Below are 23,323 nucleotides of genomic sequence, written 5' to 3'. Positions count from 1 at the left end.
GGCACAGAGAGAGATGATATGGGATAAACCAAACCCAACCCATTACAGAGAAACTGTATGGACATGCGGATGACCTACAGAAGACAGCCAGGTTTGTTGAGGAGACTGGCATTCAAGTGCATGTATTCTTAGTATAACCAAACTACTTCACATGGAGCATTCCTTCTTAAAATAGGCATGCTCATCACATCTAATGCGGACTATACCATTCACATGGCCATGCTACTTGGAATAGCAGTCCACTCCCCTGCCCAAAATCATTTATGTTCATCCTATCGGAAGCATACTGTATAAAAATTTGAATAGAAAAAACTCATGTTTGTAGCAGGGCAGTGATTTTCTGGATTTTCAGTATGAACATGAATACTGTTGAAGAAATAAAACCACTTTTATGATTATATTGAAATGTTTATTAGTAATAGGTTCCAGTATCGCATTGGTATCCCTGCATGAGCGGGTGTACTTCAAAACATGGAGGCTATAAAAAGATAGTGCATTTTTTTTTGCCTCTCTACAAACAAATGTTTGTCAATAGATAGTAACAATGACATATTAAATTGAGCAAATATCGCACTATAAGATGCCAAACTTTTTTTAGATGTCCTTAGAAATGCTACATAAGTGAATGTTTTATTGAATCAGTTAACATGTATATTTTTTTAAATCCTAAAAAATATGCACTTCACTAAAGAAGTCTATGGGAAAATTAATACGATACTGAGACCTAACTAATCCAGAGAAGCCATTGAATATTGTGAAATCAGCATTGAAGCCTATGGGAAGTGGAATTAGTGGTTTCTAGCCTTAATTTCGTTTCGTTTCGCTTTGATTTCGTTTCGGATTTTACAAGTACTAGTTTGCACGCGCCATATAACACCAGCTCCACAGTGATCGTCAAAAATCAGAAATTTGTAAGCAGCAGATACGAAGCTTCACAGAATTGTCCTGGGTAAAGTGGTTATTTGCCAGTCTGGGTTTTCCTGTTGAAATGAACTTGCATAGAAAACGCACTTCACATTTACTATGAACGTTACACTAACAGTTCCAAACCGACGCGCCCCGTGCAGGTCCGGGTGTTAAAAGAATAGGCCTGCAGCAGCGCTTAGCTTGGCGTAAAAGGCGACTAAATAGTGCTCAGAACCCTAGCCGGGGGCTAGACCGCTCTGCCCACAGAGCAATTGGGATGTGTGCCCCAGGTGGTGAAATGGGGTACCCCTGGCGTATTACATGCTGGGGTTGTCACTGTCAGGCTATAATACGGAAAACCTGACCGCAAACCATAGTGGTGCACCATGTTGGGAAAGATGCCACGTTCCTCGCACATTAAAGAACCCTACTGTGGTATTCTCCCGGAGTAGGAACCATAGGGGTCCACCACAGGAGGCTAAATTGCCAGACCCTACCCACCTCTCCCTATTTCCAGTGACAATCAAAATTTGTTGACCCCATTCTCCTTGTGTCCCATCCCTTTTTTCATTTCATCATTTCATGTTCATTTCATCATCAATTTCATGTTCAACGTCTGAATATAGCTGAAATATTGCTGCTCGGACGTTAAACCCCAACAAACAAACAAACAAAAACCAAACCGACGCTAATACCAGAGCCACAGGGTAGTTTTATAACATTATACCATGCATTTTATGTTACTCTTTCATGTTTTCATCGGATATTTTCATTTTTTTGTTTAATGCGCATTTTTTGGGAATTCGAAAAATAAACAGGAATTTTAAATGGGTTGGAGGAATCAAACACAAAAACAAACTTATAATATATTATAGACTATAGTGCATGTAAAATTTGTTCAACTGTAAAAGGCCCTTTAATGCTAGTGATTGTCTCATTGGTACATTACTACAGTAAAACCCATGCAGTTTGCAAAATATGTCCCGAAAATGTTGATTCACATGTCCTATGTAATGTAAACACCCCCATTGTTATTTTCAAAAGTTGGCAAGTATGTGACTTTTTGAAATTAAGTTTTAGTTCTAATAAAAATGTTTTAATTCAGATGTGTCTTTGATTTTTTAATTTGTATAACAAGTTTTAAACAAATCAATGTGCCCTAAAAATCAAACATCGCGACAAAAAGTGACTTTTGAAAAAAAAAAATTACCATGCCCTTTTCTAATCCTAGATATAACACTATTCTGGGACTGTGACTTTTCTTTCGTTAGTATATTGGGGAACCTTAAGGGAAATTTAAACAGTACACATAATAACAGTAGAGCTCACACCGTTTTGCGGTGCTTGCTAATAGCACTAGCTACAACATAGAAATCAACAATTTTTTCAGTCTATTGTCTATTTCAATTATACCAAGTTCTCCCTTACGTAGGCTTGTCCACACCTCTAGAGAAATTAAAACCTTGGTAGGTGTGGTCATTTTGTTGATGCCATTAAACCATGTGCATTTAACAAGTTCTTCATAATTTAACAAGAAGAACTTAGACGTTAAAACATCGTTTTCGATTGAATTGTTTCATTAAACAATTCTTTAGAACTTTTGGGATTCCATCCATGGCATTTTCATAAAAGTTAGGCAAATTGAACTGCTTTTTCTCTGTCAGACTGTTGCTGAGATTGTTAAAACATTGTTGTATAAATTAAGATTGTCTTCCTCCCACTCCGATCACATAGATCTTTATCAAATTGCATTGAACTATTGATACTTCCTATATTTTATTAAATGAAAAGTTTTCATTTAAAAAAAAAATACAGAAATCATTTAGCTTTTTTAATCTTATTGATTTTGCCAACAATGATAATCAATATTTGATTTGTTCAGCTTTAATCAAAGCTGTTGCTATTATAACACAGCAGTTGAGACTATTAGTTGATTGATTGATTATTGGGGTTTAACGCCCGAGCAGAAATTTTTCAGCTATATTCAGGCGATGAACATACAATGGATGATAAAATGAACATGAAATGATGATGATGATGAAATGAAAAAAAGGATAGGGCACAAGGATAATAGGGTCGACAAATCTTTTTACCACTAGAAAAAGAGAGGGATTGGTAGGGTCAGGCAATTTAACCTCCTGTGGCGGAGCGCAAAGGTTCCTACTCCCATCGAATACTACAGCAGGGTTCTTTAACATGCGATGAACATGGCATATTTCCCAACTCGGTGCACCACTATGGTTTGCAGTCAGGGTTTCCTTATTATAGCCCGACAACTCCAGCATGTAACATGACATGGGTACCCCATTCCACCACCTGGGGCACACAACCCACTTACTCTATGAGCAGAGGGCCTTAGCCCCCGGCTAGGGTTCTAAGCACTATTTAGTCGCCTTTTATAACGAGCTTAGCGCTGCTGAAGGCCTATTTGATGACACCCGAACCTGCATGGGGTGAGACTATTGGAAGAGTAATCAAGGGAACCAAGGTTATAGCGGTAATCAAAAGAATGTAATCCAGGGACAAAGACCAGACATGGAAAACAGTCATACATCACAAAGAAGATAAAGTAACTAAAATCATACATACATAGTAACAAAAGTAAATGAGCAACTCAGACTCCACTAAAAACTGGGAGAATGGACCAGGTGCACTGGTAGGGTAAGCGTCCTCTGCTTTAATGTGGTATTAACGATTATCAAATAAAACATTAAAAAGCGTCCTCTGCTTTAATGTGGTATTAACGATTATCAAATAAAACATTAAAATCATAAAAAAAAGACATTTCAGTTTATACATACTCATATCTGTCCTGTATTGAGTTTTAATTAATTGAAGTCCATTTGATTACCAGAAACACATCAGAGACATTTAAACAATGTGTTCATGAAAATTTCTAAAAATAGACTACTATATTGGTGTGCAGTTTGTCAAGGAATTATATTTATATGGGAGTAAACATCGATCAGCATCAGTGAGAGTTTGAAATAGTTTAATGCAACTTATCATGAAAATAATGATATTTGTAGGTTGTATTTGAAATGTACTTTGAATAAAAACTGTCTCAGACATAAGAGATAACTTGAAGCATTTTAGGGGTCAAAAACAACTGACTGAGGTCGCTCTCTTGTCCTCGTTCGAACATAATACTGTAACTTATAATTATTACTGACTATATTATCAGTCCTGATTAAAGCCTTCTACTTTACAGTTCTTATGTACACATTGTGTAGATATCTTGGGACCTGTAATTACATTTGTTATTTCTTTTATTTCTGGAAAAGCCACTCAATTATTAAAACTGTTAGAAACTAAAAGCATCACCAGACTGTTTTTACAAGTCCGACACTTGAATCAAATTGCAACAATCAATTCAATTTTCAAAGTGTTTTATTTATGATGATTAATAGTTATTATCCATTTAAAAGTGTCAAAAAAAGTAATCAAGGGAACCAAGGTTATAGCGGTAATCAAAAGAATGTTATGCAGGGACAAAGACCAGACATGGAAAACAGACATACACAACAAAGAACATAAATAACTAAAATCAAAAGTAACAAAAGATAGCATTATTACTTGCTAAAAACACAAAGTAATGTTTCTACATGATATCTCTTACTCATAGGAGTTAGAGCTGTGAATAAAAAATAACACATCAACAAATTATAAATATGTACAAAAACAGATCATGCTGAATTTTTAATGACATGACTAAATTTTTTAGATCATTCAGATTTTAGCCGCCACAATCATTGAAATGAATCATGTCTTTAGATACATGTCCATTTCAACTAGCTACACCAACAGACAAATCACATGAAAACTTTCATATTGTTGCTTCAGTTGGGAAATTGTTGATGAATTTTGGGAAAAAAAGACACTTTTGTCATTGGGAATAGGGGAGATAATCGACAGTAAATCAAAGGTAGAAAAAGTCCTAATGCATGTAACTTCAGTCAAACTGTATGAATATCAATGAAAATGACATACTAAAAGGATTCATACCCAAAATATTTTGATTGATTTTAGTGGTGTGGTCCAAACCATTTAGAAATAGGGACCTTTATTGAAATTAATCATTTCCTGAAACTTTGTACATGTTTAAATTACTTATTTCTTTTGTATAATAATTAGTTTCAAATTTTGAAGTTCTTGGAACATTTTCCTTTCTATCCAGATGCTTATGTTGTGCTAAACATTTCTTCACAATCCAAAATATAGCTGTACAGAGATTGAATATTGTTCCTACATGTATATTTGCCTGAACTGTTTAACCTCTGCAGTTGTATTAAGCTGCACCACAAGAAACATCATAGGAGTCATTAACTGTGCTGTAAGATGTAGTTGTTGTGACCATGCAATGCATTATAGTAAGTGCACATGATATTTCTAATGAATTTAAACATTTGTTTCACAAATTCAAATGTACTTTCAGGTGCCGGATTGATTTTCATCAGTGTTATGATAGAGTAACTGCTACATTGTACTTCTGATTCTCAATTCAGCCGTATGGACCCAGAGAAACACCCGACCATGCCGAAGCATCTGGTAAGCTTTCTCACTTGTAGGAGCGAGTTGAATACACCCTTTTTGTCAGTGCATGAAGTGGGATGCAAACTGGCACCATTATGTCAGTGAGATACATGGATAATACAGTGTTCTCCCCAGGCCATTATAGCACTGTACTTTACAGTGCTTTAATTTCTTAGCACTGTGCTATCAGTAATTATTTTTAGTTAAAATGCACTATGGGCGCTGTGCTATAATTTTGGTTGAAGATGAAAAGAGCTGTGCTATGACAGTAAGCACTGTGCTATTCCAAAATTATGGGGAGAACTCTGTAATAAACCTACCATATTTTTTACTGACCAAGAGTAAATGCCAGCAGCAAAATTGACCTTAAGACAGTCAGAAATAGTGTAATTACAAGACAGTTTACAGCTGTAAGAGGGTGGGGAATTCTAAACGACTAGAAAATACTAAAAGGTGTTGCCTGCTTCTTTTTCCTAAACATGACTTTCAGAAAATTACTTGGTTTCATGTTAAAACAAGGACTTCTTGCAATTTTTCAAGGGTTTTGGCATCCATTGTATGCATTTTTGTTATTTTCTATTAACAAATGATGTTTGTTGCCACCTTTTAAGCTCACCTGGCCGAAGGTGTTCACCATTGTTAACAATTTTTCAATACTCTTCTCTTCTGACACTGCTTGACCAACTGGAACCAAACTTGGTGTGACTGTTCCTTTGGGTATCTTGTATAGAACAGTTGTGGGGATTTTTTATTCATAAAAAAAAAACATGGCCACTATAATTGGAAAAAGAAAGTAGGGGTCAGACCGTTTTTTTTTTGTATTTATCTCCAGAACCGTTATGTTTAGCCCAATTCTGACATTGGGTAAAAGTGTTCAGCATGATGAGATCTATCTGTGGTCAATTTATCGTGTTAATCTGTTTAGCCATGTTGGAGTTATTGCCCTTTCTCAACTTTGTTTTGCTATTTTAAGCTCACCTGGCCGAAAGGCATTGTGAGCTATTGCCATCACTATGTTTCTGTCGTCCATCTGTCGTAGTCCGTTAACTTTTTCAAACATCTTTCCCTCCGAAACCAGGGCATAATCTAGACAGCAAAATGTAGATTTTAGTCGCCAAGAATTTTTGAAAATAAAGAAAAGTTGCCAGCTTGTGTTCTTTTAAGAGAAGTGAAATTGCTGTGAAATTTGACCAAAGAGAGACCTTCCAGGTAATAAACAACCAAAATGGCGGCAATTTTTGTAACAAAGAGAATCCTTGAATTGGAAGAAGTTCACTTAATTGTCATCAGTTCCAAGCAATCCAGGGGATATTTCGCCCCATCTAGCGACTTTGATAATGGATAAAACCAGAAGAACATATTTGAATGAAACATGAACTTATTGAGTTCAAAATCAAAGGAAAACAATCACAAAAGGTAAGGTACATGTATATTTTGTGTTCCTTGATTAAATATTTAATTTGATGACAACAATTAATTTATTTATTCATAGAGAGACTCTTGCAGTGATTTCAATGGTTTTAAAAGAAAATTAATTATTGGTAGGTTCATCTTGGATCATAGTTGTGTGTATAAGTGCATGCGCGTCTGTAGTGACAATTTGTTTTTATAAGGCCAAAAAAAGGGTAATTAAGCTAACTATAATATAAGTTAAAAGGTATGTAATTTCCTATTGGCCTTGTTATAGGTTTGAGGTCTGTCATATTGGTCCCGAGGCATCGCCAAGAGCCAATAAGGCTGTCGAGGCCAATATTTTTGACTGAAACCTATAACAGGGCCAATATAAAATTACATATGTATTGACAGTTTGATTAACCAACTCAACTAGATGATTTGTAGAACAGTTGTTTTCGTGTTTTATCAAGAACATGTAGGTTTATTTGCATTTATCGGTCTTAAATATCTTTTTTGTATAAAATGGAAGATTTTATTGTGCTTTTGCAGCTTTTAGTCCTGCTGATCAAAGTTCATGAAATCCAATTCTAACTCAAAATGGCAGTGTCAAACAACCGGAAATTATGATGGTCAGTTTTTGACATATTATATTATTTTGGGTAGTTGATAAATAATCACTTCTTAACAAAAATCAGGGAAATTTATTGGATAACAGACTGCCATATCAAGATGCAGTCATTCACTTTTCAATTTAAATTATAACTATCAATTATTTGAAAATAATCCCACTAAACATGTAAACATACATGGACATGCACATGTCTGTGCAGGTTGATTTGTGCTTTGTATCAATTATAATGCAAGTGTACTCATCATTATGTCCGAACAGAGTTGATTTATATATATATATATTTTTTTTTTTTCAGGAAGAGACCACATGAAAGTACAGACCATTCTTAGACTTTAAGAACATGTTACTTCAAGAAACAAGTTCTCAATGACCATCTGATCACTTTCTATATTCAATTACAGTTACTTATAATACATTTACTTATTAACTTCCAAGTGTAGAAAGTTGAATTACAATATTCAACTTATTTGTTTATTATTTGTTAGAATACATGTCCTTGAGATATCAAGGTCATATCTATGCGAAAAAATATTCTAGCGGTGAAGTATGATTTGTCCCCATTCCAGACTCAGTCCTGGAAGGGAGAAGTCACTTCTCCTATTCATTGAATCCTAGATTATGCCCTGGAAACTACTTAATAGGATTGTAAACAAACTTTGCATGAATGTTCCTTGCGTGGGGATTTTTGATCTGGCAAAAAACATGGCTGCCGTTACTAGAAACAGACCATTTTGCCAAATGACAGTCATTTCATTCAAATGGCTGCCTAAAAAATCAATGCTACATTGTATATTGTCTGTCAACTTAGAATATCATGTTTATCTTTAATAATGGGTAACTTTCATTTTCATGTTTTTTTGACTTGTGAAAAATTTTATATGATCAGATTATAGGGGAGATCCTGAAAGAAATGAATTTTGTAGGCCATGTGAGCTTTTGCCATCACTTGGTATCTGTGGTCGTCATTTGTCATCGTGAACAATTCTTCAAACATCTCCTCCAAAACTACTGTAAGGATTTGGATGAAACTTAAGATGATTGTTCCTTAGGTTTATTACTGCATAAAATGATGTATGGATTTTTGATTGGTTAAAAAACCTGGCCGCCATTACTAAAAATAGACCATAGGGGTCAGATAGCAGACTTTTGCAACCAAATTTTGAAAAAGGGAAAGTATTCACCATGATGAGATCTATCTATGGTCATATTGGTGAAAATCTGTTGTCAAATGTTGGAGTTATTGCCCTTTTTGGACGTTTTTTGCTGTTTTCAATTTCAAAAATCTTCTTCTAAAAAACTACTGTACAGAATTCATTGAAAGTTGGTATTTTTGTTTTTCAGGGTATCCGTTTGGATTTTTGATTGGTTAAAAAGACTTGGCCGCAGTTTCTAAAAATAGAACAACGGGGTCAGTCAACAGATTTTTGCATACATCTCCAAAACAGTTAGGTTTAGCCAATATCTTTCAATTGCTGAAATGATCCTAATTAGAAGGTCTACGAAAATCTCTGAGGGATCAAAGTTGTCAGACGACTCCATGTAGGTGTTATTGCTCTTGAGAGGTGAAAAATGACTTTTTTTTCACAATTTTCAGCCAACATCTTTCAAAATATGAGAGATGAAATGAAACATGCAATTGCTGAAATGATTTTTATTATAAGGCCTACAGAAGTCTCCAGGTATCGAAGTTGTCAGACTACTCCCTGTAAGAGTTATTGCCCTTTAATGCAAAAAATTACATTTTTAGCAGTTTTCAGTCAGTATCTTGAAAACTAACAGATAGTATGAAACTTTCAATTGCTGAAACGATCCTTATGATAAGTCTTACTAAAGTCTGGGGAGTCAAAATTGTTGGAGAACATTCTTGTTAGAGTTATTGCCCTTGATAAACAAAAATTTAACGAGGTAAGCAATCCTGGAAGCTTCTTGCTAAATTTTGTTGCAATTGGTTCCCGAGAGTTGTAAACATTCCAACAACAAAAATCTCTGATTCTGGGGCTATAAATCCTACAAACAGGCAACAAATCGTTTTGAAAATTTTGGCAAAGGTCCTTCTACTGATGGTGATCAAGATCACTCTCCATCAGAATTTGGCTAAATTCAACTGTTTTTGAGCTATTTGCAAAGTTCTATCTTTAGTAACAACAGCCATGTTTTTTTCATCAATCAAAAATTCAAACGGTCATTTTGTGCAGGATACCCAAAAAAACAGTAATACCTACTTTCATGGTGTACAGAAGATTCTGAGGAGAAGATTTTTTTAAAGTATCAACATCAAAAACTGCAAAAAGGTCCAAAAAGGGCAATAACTCCAACATCATGGTGAACACTTTTACCCTATGTAAGAATTTGGTTAAACCTAACAGTATTGGAGATATACATGTATGCAAAAAACTGCTGGCTGACCCTTATGTTCTATTTTTACTAATGGCAGCCAAATTTTTTCACCAATCTAAAATCGAAACTGTCATTTTGTTTAGGATGTCCTAAAAATCTGTTATGCCAAATTTCATTGAATTCTGTAATGTAGTTTCTATGGAGAAGTTTTTTGAAAGTGATAACATCAAATATAGCAGAAAACGTCAAAAAAGGGCAATAAATCTAACATGGGTCAACAGATCTTCACCAAAATTTCATCACAAATAGATCTCATCACGCTGAACACTTTTATCCTTGTCAGAATTTGGTTAAACCTAATGATATTGGAGATATATGCAAAAAACTGCTGTCTTGCTCTTTGACAGCCCCTTCGGTCATTTTATCAAACTTCAGCAGACGTTTGTGTTATTCTTTTAAAAGGTCAGATCGAGAATTAACTAGCTTAAAAAAAAAATTTTTTTGTAGTTATTTAAAAATAAATGTTGTGTTATTTCATCACATACTCTGTCTTTTACAAAATATCTGAACAAGTGAACAAATTTGGTTTCAACCACATGTGGAAGTTCAAGCATGTAAACAAAACATCATATCTCATCACATCAGCAAGCAGCCAAAAAATTCTGAGTTGAAAGAAAATGTTGATTATTTATCAACTAATCAGTAACAGGTAAATCACAACCACAGGTGGCTGCACATCGGCTAATATTGACCCAACCTGTCAGTTAATTTCCAATAAACAATTAGGAGACAGGTACACTAAAAAATCACCCAGACAGTAATTTATAAGGGTTGGCAAATTTTTTATGTCCGATATTGGAGAATGGTTATCGGTCATTTGCAAAATTTGTCTGTCAATGACCGGCATTTTTTACTGTTTCTTGACCCTTTGTCTGGCAAATATGTTCTAATTTTAGTAATGGTGGCCATGTTTTTGAACAGATCAAAAATTGAAACAGTCATTTTGTGCAGGATAATCTAAAAATAATCATAATAAGTTTCATCCAAATCCATTCAGTAGTTTCAGAGAAGAAAATGTTCGAAGTATTGTTAATGACGACAGATGATGACCATGGACACCAAGTGATGGCAAAAGCTCACATGGCCTATGGCCAGGTGAGCTAAAAAGAGGCCTTTAAGCCAATAAAGGGCCAGAATTCAAAGTCACTTGAACATATGAATATCATATATCCATCAAAAGATATTGAATTTTAAACTCAAACTATAAAATTTTAGAGGATACTGGACCATTTTGCCAAGGAGTGTAATATATTTGTGAAAAGGTATTTATGTATAGTCTAGATTTCAAAAGATTTCTAAGCTCTTCTGCAGAGAACACTTCAATAGGTTTGAATAAACATATAATTGGGTCCATGTATGTGTAAGTTTTTTCTTGTAAATATGCTGTGGTTGTATCATGCTGCACTGGTATAGCTCCTTAATTGCTGAAATACAGATGTATTATAATTCAAGTGTTTATCTTTCATTATGTCAATTAGTATATGAGATAACCCTTATAAGCTAGCCCTTTATGTCGATTGCTTAATATGACACAAAAGGTTCATTAGAGGGAAAATCAACAGGAAAAAATCATTAAAAACCTTGCATCAATATATAGATATTGGAGTAAAAAGACAATATAAGTATACCATGTGTCTTTAAGATGTGAAATTTATTTGAACTTATTTAAACGAATGCTCCATTGTGCATTTATACACGATAGAAGTGTTCGTTTAAATGCACGCTTGGAGCATACATTTAAACGAACACTTCTATTGTGCGTTTAAAAGAGCGTTTCTAGGTTACAGACCACCAATTCAACCAATGAGCATTTGGAACGTACGCAAAAATAGTCCTACGCAGAAATTACCCCTGTTCCTCATAGTGCTGTGAAAAAAGTTCTCATCTTATTTAAAAAATTTAAACAGTTTCTGAAAGGAAAAACATTTCTGTACATTTTATAGGTGCATTTTGCTTCTTGTGATGTGAAGCCTAATCTCCATAATGATTTTTAAATATACCCCTATCTTGTGAAAACACTGGGATTTCCCATGCTATTTATAGACCCTTCACTTCCGGTGACCAGTACTGCACTGCAAGTCTGCTAACCCCAGATGCCATTCTGAGGATTGTGAGCTGACATATGTAGAATCATGCTGATATAGAGTCATCTGCAGGTTAAAGTTAAGGTAAAGTCCAGAGAAGCCATTGAATATTGTGAAATTAGCATAGAAGCCTATGGGAAGTGGAATTAGTGGTTTTTAGCCTTAAGTTGAAGCCATGGCAAAATGAAAAGTTTCTTGAAATAGCTTTAAACTACTTGAAGATCTTGTTAACTTTGCCATGAGAGGAATACACTACAAAAATCCTTCAAAATATGCATTTTTTTAAGTTATAGGTCCAAATTATGGAAAATTGGTCTTTTTGGCTGATTTTTATGTCCTATCTTGTAAAAAGTGTAGAAAATTTAGTAAAAATATCAAATATTAAACTTTGGGGGCTATATTTACCTAAATATGGTAGTAATAAGCACTTTAAATCAAGTTTTGTGTAGATTTGAGCAAATATTAGGTTAGAAATGAGGAAAAACTCACTTTCATTACTGCGGTTAAGGCCATATAAGCATTCCCCTATGGCAACATGGAAAATCCATTATTGAGCACTTTTTTTGCTTTAGGTGCCCTTTACTGGTCATGTTTTAATGTGAAAACACTGTATTTACAAATTTAAAGCCAAATATATCACCTTTTGTGAAAATTTAAAGATTTAGGATTTTTGACATGTGATCAAGAAAAAGGGGGAGGCATGTCAGAAATAATTTTTTAAAAATAGACCAATTTCTCAGAAAATGATTACTTTTAAAACTATTTCTTCATTAATATTGTTAAAAAAACAAGTTGTGATTGATATTTTTTATTTGAAAAGTCAGAAAAACTTCTTTGCAAATATTTAATGCATTTCAGTATGGTAGAATATTTTCACTTTTTTGCTCGCACAACTTGGTTACCCTATATTTAAAAATCAAATATTTAAAAAAGTGCTTGTCACATTTCACTGAAACTTTGCAAATGCATTCAGTATGTGTGTAGGAAGATACCTGTATAGTTATTTATTTTTTCTAAGACAAAAAGTGACTCTTTAGGTTACAGACCACCAATTCAACCAATGAGCATTTGGAACGTACGCAAAAATAGTCCTACGCAGAAATTACCCCTGTTCCTCATAGTGCTGTGAAAAAAGTTCTCATCTTATTTAAAAAATTTAAACAGTTTCTGAAAGGAAAAACATTTCTGTACATTTTATAGGTGCATTTTGCTTCTTGTGATGTGAAGCCTAATCTCCATAATGATTTTTAAATATACCCCTATCTTGTGAAAACACTGGGATTTCCCATGCTATTTATAGACCCTTCACTTCCGGTGACCAGTACTGCACTGCAAGTCTGCTAACCCCAGATGCCATTCTGAGGATTGTGAGCTGACATATGTAGAATCATGCTGATATAGAGTCATCTGCAGGTTAAAGTTAAGGTAAAGTCCAGAGAAGCCATTGAATATTGTGAAATTAGCATAGAAGCCTATGGGAAGTGGAATTAGTGGTTTTTAGCCTCTATCATGTGTTTAAACGAACGTAAAACGTTGTGAAAATGCACCATAAACGATGCAGGAACACTCAAATGGGAAACGTGTACGTCTCAAGGAGTGTACCAATAAATCTCATATATTAAGCAGGGGCTGAAAATTCTTAAAAGCCCAATCCGGGACTTAAAAAATTGAACCTCAGATTTGCTGTTTTTCAATGAAATAATTCTGTTGGGCATGGCAAATCTAAAAAAATAAAAACTCGTTTTTGAAAGATTTTGTTGTCATTATTTGGACCATGTTTCTCTATGTTTTCCCTGACCTTTAAATACTTGTAACTTAATTTTTAGAATGGGTATTCACTAGATCGATCTATTGATTAGACAGTACAATATAGTTAGGGCATTTCTGAAAATTTGGTCTCATTTTTTTTAAATAAAGCTGTCTTGAGGCAGTCAACACAGAAATTTCTAGTGCTTTGTCATATAAAAAAGTGCATATTTTTGAAATCCTTGGTGTGTTGAGGTTCAAGTCATTTATAAATAATGTAGAGATTATTCTTATAAAATCCAGTAGCCGTGGTAACATACTGAAAAAAATATTACTGAGTTTTAGTACAACTCAGGGGTGCCTTTCCAGAACTAACAGCCAATACTATGTTTTATAAAATATCAGGCACTTAGACACTACCTCAGGATCAAAGCATGCATGGAGTAGGTGGAAAAAAGGTAAAAATAATAAGACTTTTTTCAATTCATTCTCTCACAATTTTAATCCCAAAAGTTTGTGCGAAATAAGGTATTTTGAAAATCAGCCATCTGATTCTGAGGAGAGAACCTAATACGGCAGGGGACTAAAATGTTCCGGATACCATTTTTCATTTAAATTACACCTGTTTACCATAACATATATTACATCTGTCTATGTATAAATGCTTATCTATATTTAAACAATATATCCACCAAATTTCAACTTTTAATTTTAAATTTTACAAAATTTGAAGGGGGAAACTTGGTGTGCGAAACAGTGCGCCGTAATGTAACTATATAGGTGTAATACCACTATTTCGGAAACCAGTTGCCTGCACATACAAGAAAGTACTTCATAATGACACGAAGTAGTCCCAATATTGCACCCTATCATTCTCCTTGTATCGTAGAGGTATACAAACTTGGTGTCATCTGAAAGCTGAATGAATCAGTAATACTCTAAAAACTTTTTTTTCTTTATTCAGTGTAGGGTAAAACAATTCTGAACAAAAATTCTAGGCCCCTTGATATAGCTAAATTTCAAAACAAAAGTAGTGATTTCTGCACCTGTCTACTTTAACTTTACCGTTCTTTTTGAGAAGGCACATAAAGTATGTTGATATTTTTATGAGAGTTAAGGTAAAGGGTGACCATCATAATGATACCCCTTTAGCACCATCTGTACTGATGTAAAAAAAAATTGAGCCTTCTAAAAAGCTGAATTTAACATAAAAAGTAAAGGAGACCAGAAATAGTGGTATTACACCTATAGTGTGGTCATTAGTCATTCTGAAGTCTGAGTCACATGTGCGCTTGACTAGATGCATTTTTTGACATGCTGGTATGATAAATATCAACTTTTGAGGAGAATATCGTTGCTCAATTACAATTTCACGGTTAAAAAAGCAGAAACAATGCATCAGACCGGAGACGGAATCAACTGACACTGTGTCTTCTTCCCTGCAAACATAGAAATATATATAAGAATATCAGATAACAAAATTGCATTTATATATCTTACGATTGGAACTTGACAAAACATTGTTCAGGCTTATTGTACAAAAGATGAAAAAGTTCAGGGCTCGGGTCTTCCCGAACAAATTTTTAACCCCTGTTAAGAAACTATACTTTAATATATTGTCAAATTAGGCAATATTTCTAATTGGAAAATCTCCCAAATATTGTATCCCATGGCGGCATGGGGAAATATTTCAGTAGGGATAAGTTAATTTATTACATTGCAATCATTATTTCTTTTTCAGGAATTGGATCCTACCATTTGGGAGATAGCCAAGTCCAAAAAGGTATCTCCATATTTTAGAACTTTTGTTAACATAGAGAAGTACAGTGGTGTCAACAAATATTTTGCTAGGACAAAATTTCATGACTTTTTTTGTGACACTTTAAAAAAAAGCATTGAAAGGGAACCAGTAGATGAAGAGAATAGCACTTTTGTTGGAATTCAGGGTATTGGGAAATCCTCCACAGCAGTTTATTATGTACTTTCTTGTATTAACAGTCATGACAGTCCTATCCATTACATTGACATGGATGTTGTCAGAGGAGACTCCCAGAAGAGGAAGTTGAAAGATTATATGAAAACAATGCAGTCTTCAGATATTTTAATTATCGACCATGTTACAATTTTTAACAGAAGCATTGTTCAAGAAATTGAACTTGAAGCAGCAGTATCTAAAACAATTCTTATTGAAACAGGCTTTTCAGCAAGTGCTACTAAAAGACAGTTTAATTATTTGTTTGAAATGAGTTGGCAGCTAAGTTGGGAAGAATTTGTAGAAATCTGGATTGAGTCTCTGAAAAAAGTTCAGTACAGCTTGGAAAATCAAAAACAATTTGTGAGTGAACTATATGATAGATGTAAGGACAAATTTCCTTTAACACCACGATTGCTACAAAGAGTAAGACATATGTTTGTGCATGATGGAGATAAGTATGATAAAGACATGAAAGAAGGGAAGAGCATAAACTATTTTCTGATGAGATACAAAACTAGTTTAGCAAATGATATAACAAAGTTTAAGTTGAAGTTCAATGAAGTAGTAGATTCTGACAACAATTCAATGGTAAAACAGCTGTGCTGCAAATTTTCTATACACACTAAAATACTTTTGCATCAGATGAAAGCAACTGAAAATGTTATTCTTGCCCTGAATCAGTATGATTTGTTTATGATAGCGGTGAATATCTTCTGTGCTGAAGTAAATGTTGTAAACAAAGATGATGTTGATAATGATCTCCGATTTTCTGAACTTGGTCTCGCTGAGGGTGATGAGTATGTAAAAGTTTCTTTGTTGTTGCCCGAATTATACATTCATTGGAGAGAAGTCTTCCGCTTTAAGATTGAAGATATCATTGATAACAAGTACAACATTGACTCCAGTGCAATGTTAGTTACCTGCTTCCAGTCTGGAGGCATAAGAAAAGAATTTGAATATGAACTTATTTGGTTGCAATACCAGCTTAAATCTTTAATAGTTCCTCAAATATCAATAGAAAGTCATTGTGAAGTATCACCAACATCAAGCAATTGTGTGTTAGATCAATGTAATGGAGTACTTGTTCTCATGCCCAGAGATATTACTTTTCTCCAACCAAACTTAAATGATCTTCAGAAAATATCTATTAGAGGTGCTTATCAGAGACATGACAAGAATATTGCAAGGTTGGCAGTCTTCATGCGAAAAGAGATAGAAATGAATAAAGAACGCTCTTTAATGGTTTATCCATCATTTCATAATTTGAAAGGAATTGATTATGTGTTATACACAGAAACAGAAGAAAGTGAATATACCAGGACTCCTTCCAAAAGGAGAAAAACAAAACTACATACACTGTATTTGGTACAAGTAGCAACTGGTGCAACACATACTGGAGTCTCTATTGGGGAAGCTCTCAATATTTTTAAAGACATAATAAAAAATGTAAATCTTCATGTCATGATCTTAGTCACCAGGAAGGAAAAAGATGTATACACATTAACTGGCAATATGTTATTTGACAATGTCTCAGTTGTGAACTTAACCCACCTAAGCCTGTATGGTTTGTTAAAGGAGAACAAATTGTTGACGGGTATTGTAGAAATGATAAGAGAGTCTTAAATAACAGACAATGATCTATACTAAACTACAAAAGAAACTCAAAATGGAGGTTGGCCTGTAAAATTAAGTACAGTTGACTCTCGTTATCTCGAAATTTGAGGGACCAGGAGAAAAGTTCGACTTAACGAAATCAATGAAGTTCGAGCAGCAGAAAGGGGAGATAACCATGGACGAGAATGACAAAATAAGTACAACTGGATCCGGTTACATATTCTGTGTACACTGGGTTGTCATACTGTAATTAATAAAACACCAAGATTTTAATAACAACAATCTTATTTTAACGACCCATTGAGTTCGGATAACGGTAATTATTTTATACACACCCAAGCGTAGACATCTTGTCAAAAACACAAATGCCGACAATGGTCTTTGATCATTAAATAAAAGAAATCTAATTGCATTAATAAAATATTTCATAGTTTTATTAATTATAGAAATACAGGTAATAAGTCATCAAATCAAAATCATCATCGAAAGGTGTAATAAACTAATTAATGGTGACACAGGGCCTCGACAGGTAAAATGATTTGACACTTTGACATGTAATTTACCCTAATAAGTTCGAGATAACCATTGACTTTTACAAGGAAATTCATTGAAGGGACTTAATTTTTACTTCGAGAAAACCGAAATTTCGACTCATCCAGTTTCGACTAAAAAGAAGTAAAATAACATAGACAAATAGGCATTTTTTTCCGGACTTCGACAAAATTTCGACTTAACCGAAATTTCGAGTCATCCGAGTTCGAGACAACGAGAGTCGACTGTACTACAGGCCAACAGTCACTGTATAAAAATTTCTGAAAAATGCATTTGGGGCCTGTGAACTGGAATGTTAGTTGTGAAGAATGCAGAGGTATAAACTTGTAAATCTAAGAAATAAGAATTTGGAGGGTTCAAGCCTTTTTTAGCTCATCTGGCCAATGGCCATGTGAGCTATTGCCGTGACTTGGCGTCCGTCATCGTCATTAACAATTTTACAAAATTCTTCCCCTCTGAAACTATTGGACTGATTAGAACCAAAATTGGTATATATGTTCCTTTGGGTATCCTGCATAGAACTGATGTGGGGATTTCTTGATTGGTCGAAAAACATGGCCACCGTTACTAAAAATAGAGCATAGGGGTCAGACAGTAGTTTTTTGCATATATCTCCAAAACCGTTAGGTTTAGCCAAATTCTTCCTTTAACTGAAATGATCCTTATTTTTAGGACTACAAAGGTCTTCAGGCGTAAAATTTGTCATACGCTTTCTTATAAGAGTTATTGCCCTTGACAGAGGAAAATGACAAGTTTTTTTTTTTTTTTTTTTTTTTTTTTTTTTTTTTTTTTTATACAGTTTTCAGCCATTGTCTTGAAAACAATGATAGATTTAGACATTCATTTACTGAAATGATCCTTTTGATAAGTCCTATCAAAGTTTTCTTGAGTCGAAATTGTTGGACAACTTCTTGTTTAATTTATTGCCCTTGAAAGGCAAAATTCAACCAGGTGAGCGATTCAGGCTCCTGGGAGTCTCTTGTTTGTCTAGAAGAGAGTGATGTAAAGGGCTGAACAGTGAGAAGAGATTTATCTTAAGATTTATACATTATGATTGATCAAATATATTATTGTGACCACATATGTCTAAATTTTTTCCTTGTCAATATGTTGCAGTTGTATCATGCTGCGCTGGCATAGCTCCTCAGTTAACTGTGAATGTTATGTAAGCTAATGTATTTCTTTGTTTATGATCCATCATGTTTTAGCTTGCTGTGCTTGACCTATATTGATGTTTTTTTGTTTTAATTTCATAACTTTTTTTTACAATATGTTGGCATTTGTTCATATTTATTGGTGGAGATATTTATGTATTATTCAATACTAATATATGTAATAGTAGTCCTTTTCAGCTCACCTGGCCAACGGCCAGATGAGCTATTGCCATTACTTGGCGTTTTGGCAAATCTAGTGAGCGGGGCCATCATTAGTGCCTTATAGACACATTTGATTTACTTAAAAAAATCATACTAACGAATGAGGCAGGGCTACTGTGATAAACAGGACTTCTAGTTTTCCTTTGGGTTCCTTATGAAAATTTCAGTCCTCTTAATACGATCAGATTTGGGCTTTTTTTTTGGTTTTTGAGCTACAAGGGCTATAAAGCAGTGAGAGTCTGTCAACCTTTGGACATGTTCAAATTGACAAAGATATCTTTCTTCAGTTTTCTTTGTTTTGTGATAATGACTGTTACAAGGCAAATCAGTTGTTAGTGATAACCTTTTGAAGTGTTTCATGTGTCAGTTTGGGTCTGACCCAGATTAAATGTTATAAGCATTTAATTTATAGTTGTGCAGAGTATACGATTTTCTGCTTTTGTTTGCTTGGAGAATGCTTCACATTAAGGAGTTCTTAATTTAGTATTTTTGTGTATCTTTGTTTTGTTTCAATCTTTTGGCAAGTAGTGAGAGTAGCTCTTGATGCTGGTATGGTTGTACAAAAGCAGGGTAGGAAGTTCACTCAAATTCTAGCCAGCCCTGCCAAAAAATAGCCAGCCTTGGGCTGACGGGCAGGCTACCATTTCTAATTCTGTGAAAGTTGAGTGATACTTGCTCTATGAAGCCTCTTGTTCAATGAAATCTTGCTGAGGCTTCCGGAAATGCACTGATGAATTGTAAATATATTTATATTGTATTGATTTAAACTAGAATTTATATATGTCTGTGTGTGCAGATGTCTTCCAAAATTATGGGTATGTATACTACATTGATTATATTTATTATATACTGTGAATTGAAAACATTAAAAAATCAAATTATAGTGAACTTTTTATAAACATTTCACTATGAAATCTTTTCAAAAAACAAATAATTGTCTCGCCTGAAGAGACCGGGATTACTTGACTGTGGCATAGCCTTAATTTGACTTGTGCTTGTGTGGTATATACATATAAAGATGCATTTAGCAATGTTTCAGTGCTTAATTTAATGTATTATTAAAACTATGAATGAAAACATTTCATTAAGGGATGTCCTAGAAACTGACTTTAGCAGAAAATGTTCATATTACTGCTGCATTGGCTTTAAAGTTGATAGCCAAATATCAGAAATACTGCAAAATGATTCAAAACAAATTCACTATTGAATTAAGAAGAAGAATTATCTTCTTAATGTAGTAGTGTGGAATTTTACCCTTATATTATGTTATATGTGTATTTACTTTGTATTGTAAAATTCTTATATTGTTGTATTTGATATATTAATAAAATAAAGCATTAGTAAAGCCATATTTGAAGTAAACTATATTGAAATGTACACGTAATTATTGATCTTTGGTTTTGATTGGTTTTTGGAAATTCCGTCATGATTTGACGCAGTTTTTGGTTTTGAGTTTAGAGTAGTGCTTGGGTTGATGTGATGGAGACAAATTGAAAGAGTAATCAAGGGAACCAAGGTTATAGCGGTAATCAAAAGAATGTAATCCAGGGAGAAAGACCAGACATGGAAAACAGACATACACATCAAAGAACATAAAGTGTTGAATTCAACAATAGTCTCTAGTTATTCTGATGAAGTTGTGGTTGTGTAATGCCCAGTACAGACATACTGTCTCTGTTAGTTAATTGTATAATTAACTGAATAAGGGACATTTTTTTTCTTTCTACGCAGAATTCTTTTTGCATTGTCCTCAAAGGTTAACAAGAGCGGCGTTTGAATGATACATGTAAGAGTAATCAAGGGAATCAAGGTTATGGCGGTAATCGAAAGAATGTAATCCAGGGACAAAGACCAGACATGGAAAACAGACATACACAACAAAGAACATAAAATAACTAAAATCATACTTACAAAGTAACAAAAGCAAATGAGCAACTCGGACTCCACTAAAAACTGGGAGCATGGACCAGGTGCACCGGCAGGATAAGCATCCTCTGCTTTTCTAGAAACACCCGCCGAGTTGCTAATAAAAAGTCAAGTCCGGGGTAGACAAATGAGGAAAGGAAAACTATGTCCTGTTGAATAAATCCGTTTTCATGGTGAAGATGGATACACCATAACGATCCACGAGTTCATGATGACGACCATAAAACTTCTGTAGTGATGACTTCAATCTTGTAGCAACATAACCCTGTTCCAGAAACCTATTTGTTAGAGTTCTAGCGCGAAACAAAAAGTCTGCGTAGTTTCGGCATGCTCTGGCATAACGTATTAGTTGTGATATGACCACTCCATACGCAGGTGCTGAAGGGATGTTGCTACAGAGGAAAGGAAAGTTGACAATTTTGAATGAAAAGTCATTACGTTTGTTGTAAAGTTTGGTCAATAGCTTTCCTTTACCATCGATTTCTAAGGGTAGGTCAAGATATGAGGCTGACTTCACAGTATCTAGTATCCTTTATCTCAAGTTCGTTTGGGTAGATGCGATGTATCAAATCCCCGAAATTAGGATTGTTTAAAGATAATACGTCATTTATATAACGGAAACTGAGATTAAAGGGTCTAGCCGAACGATATTCTTTCTTTCGGATCAGATCCGCTATAAAGTCAGCCTCATAAGACTGAAGGAATAGGTCAGCAAGTAAAGGAGCACAATTTGCTCCCATTGGAATGCTGACCGTTTGTTGAAAAAACATGTCCATCACACTGGACAAATATGTTGTCGATTAAAAATTCCAGCATTTTGTAAACATCTTCCTCTGTATATTTGGAAGATGATTTGGAATTACGTTTTACAAAGTATGAGGAATCTCTAACAAGAACTATATATTTGTATCTATAATGAATTTAAGTCGGTATTTTAACTGAGTATGGGGAATAGAAATATACTGTGTTGAAAAATCATAGGATTTAATGCTATTATATTCAAATAATAGTATTGAACTGATTGATTGTCTCCAAAAGATCTTTCGAATTTTTCAGGATCCTCATTTCATTTTTACATATTATCGCTATATTTTAATAACGCATTCAAGTGTTTTCTGATCCTTTTGATCCTGTAATTGTGAAGTACGAAATGTGCATATGTGCGGTGCAAATAATGCAGAAAGTAGTTGTACAATAAATCTATTTCATTTTACATAGTTTATTTGCTTGAGTAATCGATGTGAATCATAAATATATCGTCGAATCGACACAGGTATTGATTATAATACTTGTATAGTTGATTATTGATTTCAAGAATACAAGAATAAGGGACATACCTACTAATGCTCAGTGTGTTGATATTTGTGAATACTCGAGGGAAAATATGTCTGAACCTTTAAATGATACATATCTTGGTAATAAAGGTATCCCAGTGCATTTTCCGACATCAGCATGTTTTCCTACAAGTTCGTCCAAATTCTACGGTTTTGTGCGAAAAAAGCGTAAAATAAGTCGTTTCTATCTTGGTGGTATCAACAAATACACTTCGTCTGAAACTGCGATGCGATCGTTTCTTTTTGACAAAGGTGTACGAGTAACAACTCTCCGTTACTTCGACAGGTCAAACCTGAGAACTGCCTCCGCTCAAGTTAACATTGACGAATGTGACGGGCAATTTAGGCTACTGTGGCGGAGCGTAAAGGTTCCTACTCCTATCGAATACCACAGCAGGGTTTTTTTAACGTGCGAGGAATGTCACATGTTTCCCAACACGGTGCACCACTACGGTTTACGGTCAGGTTTTCCGTTTACAGCCTGACAACCCCAACATATAACACGCCAGGGGTACCCATCCCAGCTGCTCTGTGGGCAGAGCGCGTAGCCCCCTGCTAGGTTTCTGAGCACTATTTAGTCGCCTTTTACGACAAGCTTTGCGCTGCTGTAGGCCTATTCTTTTAACCCCCGTACCTGCACGGGGATAGGATATGAGTAATGGGTATTTATGGGCAAACAGTACGCATCGATTCCCATGAGCATTAATAATTTTCCTACTTCAATCATACATGCTCATCATATCTGATTCGTACTGTGTCTTTAATATGATCTTACGACTCGATATAACATTTCCCTGCAAATAACGTACATGATCATCACATCTGACGCAAACCTTCATTCTCCATACCAATCG

The 23,323-nt window shown here is 34.5% G+C and overlaps 1 protein-coding gene across 4 annotated transcripts; it reads left to right on the top strand.

The window, feature by feature from the left end:
- The first annotated feature begins 844 nt into the window (after positions 1 to 844).
- On the top strand, positions 845 to 20,560 carry LOC148620055 (uncharacterized). Of its 4 annotated transcripts, none has more exons than XR_015921703.1 (4): positions 853 to 949; positions 5,342 to 5,454; positions 7,384 to 7,463; positions 7,761 to 7,878. XR_015921703.1 is itself a non-coding variant. In XM_088580638.1 (3 exons), exons 2-3 carry the CDS (start codon positions 5,416 to 5,418, stop codon positions 17,288 to 17,290), a joined length of 1,896 nt encoding a protein of 631 aa, XP_088436764.1. In that variant the 5' UTR covers positions 845 to 949; positions 5,342 to 5,415; the 3' UTR covers positions 17,291 to 20,560. The 4 variants fall into 4 exon arrangements, 2 of the variants coding, with proteins under 2 accessions (XP_088436764.1, XP_088436765.1); XR_015921704.1 differs by having other exon boundaries at positions 890 to 911; XM_088580638.1 differs by lacking the exons at positions 7,384 to 7,463; positions 7,761 to 7,878 and adding an exon at positions 15,434 to 20,560 and having other exon boundaries at positions 845 to 949.
- Positions 20,561 to 23,323: the final 2,763 nt, after the last annotated feature.

The sequence above is a fragment of the Perna viridis genome, chromosome 4 (genome assembly GCF_037379345.1).
Source record: "Perna viridis isolate PV_CMFRI_1.1 ecotype Kerala chromosome 4, ASM3737934v1, whole genome shotgun sequence".
Classification (NCBI taxonomy): Eukaryota; Metazoa; Mollusca; class Bivalvia; order Mytilida; family Mytilidae; genus Perna; species Perna viridis.
The sequence above is the reverse complement of the archived record's forward strand: the minus strand, read 5'-3'. Positions and strand labels throughout refer to the sequence as shown.

Coding starts and splice junctions, on each gene's coding strand:
- LOC148620055 (XM_088580638.1), top strand. CDS start 5,416: ATGGACCCAGAGAAACACCCGACCATGCCGAAGCATCTG. Junction 5,455..15,433: donor CGACCATGCCGAAGCATCTG/GTAAGCTTTCTC, acceptor TTTCTTTTTCAG/GAATTGGATCCTACCATTTG.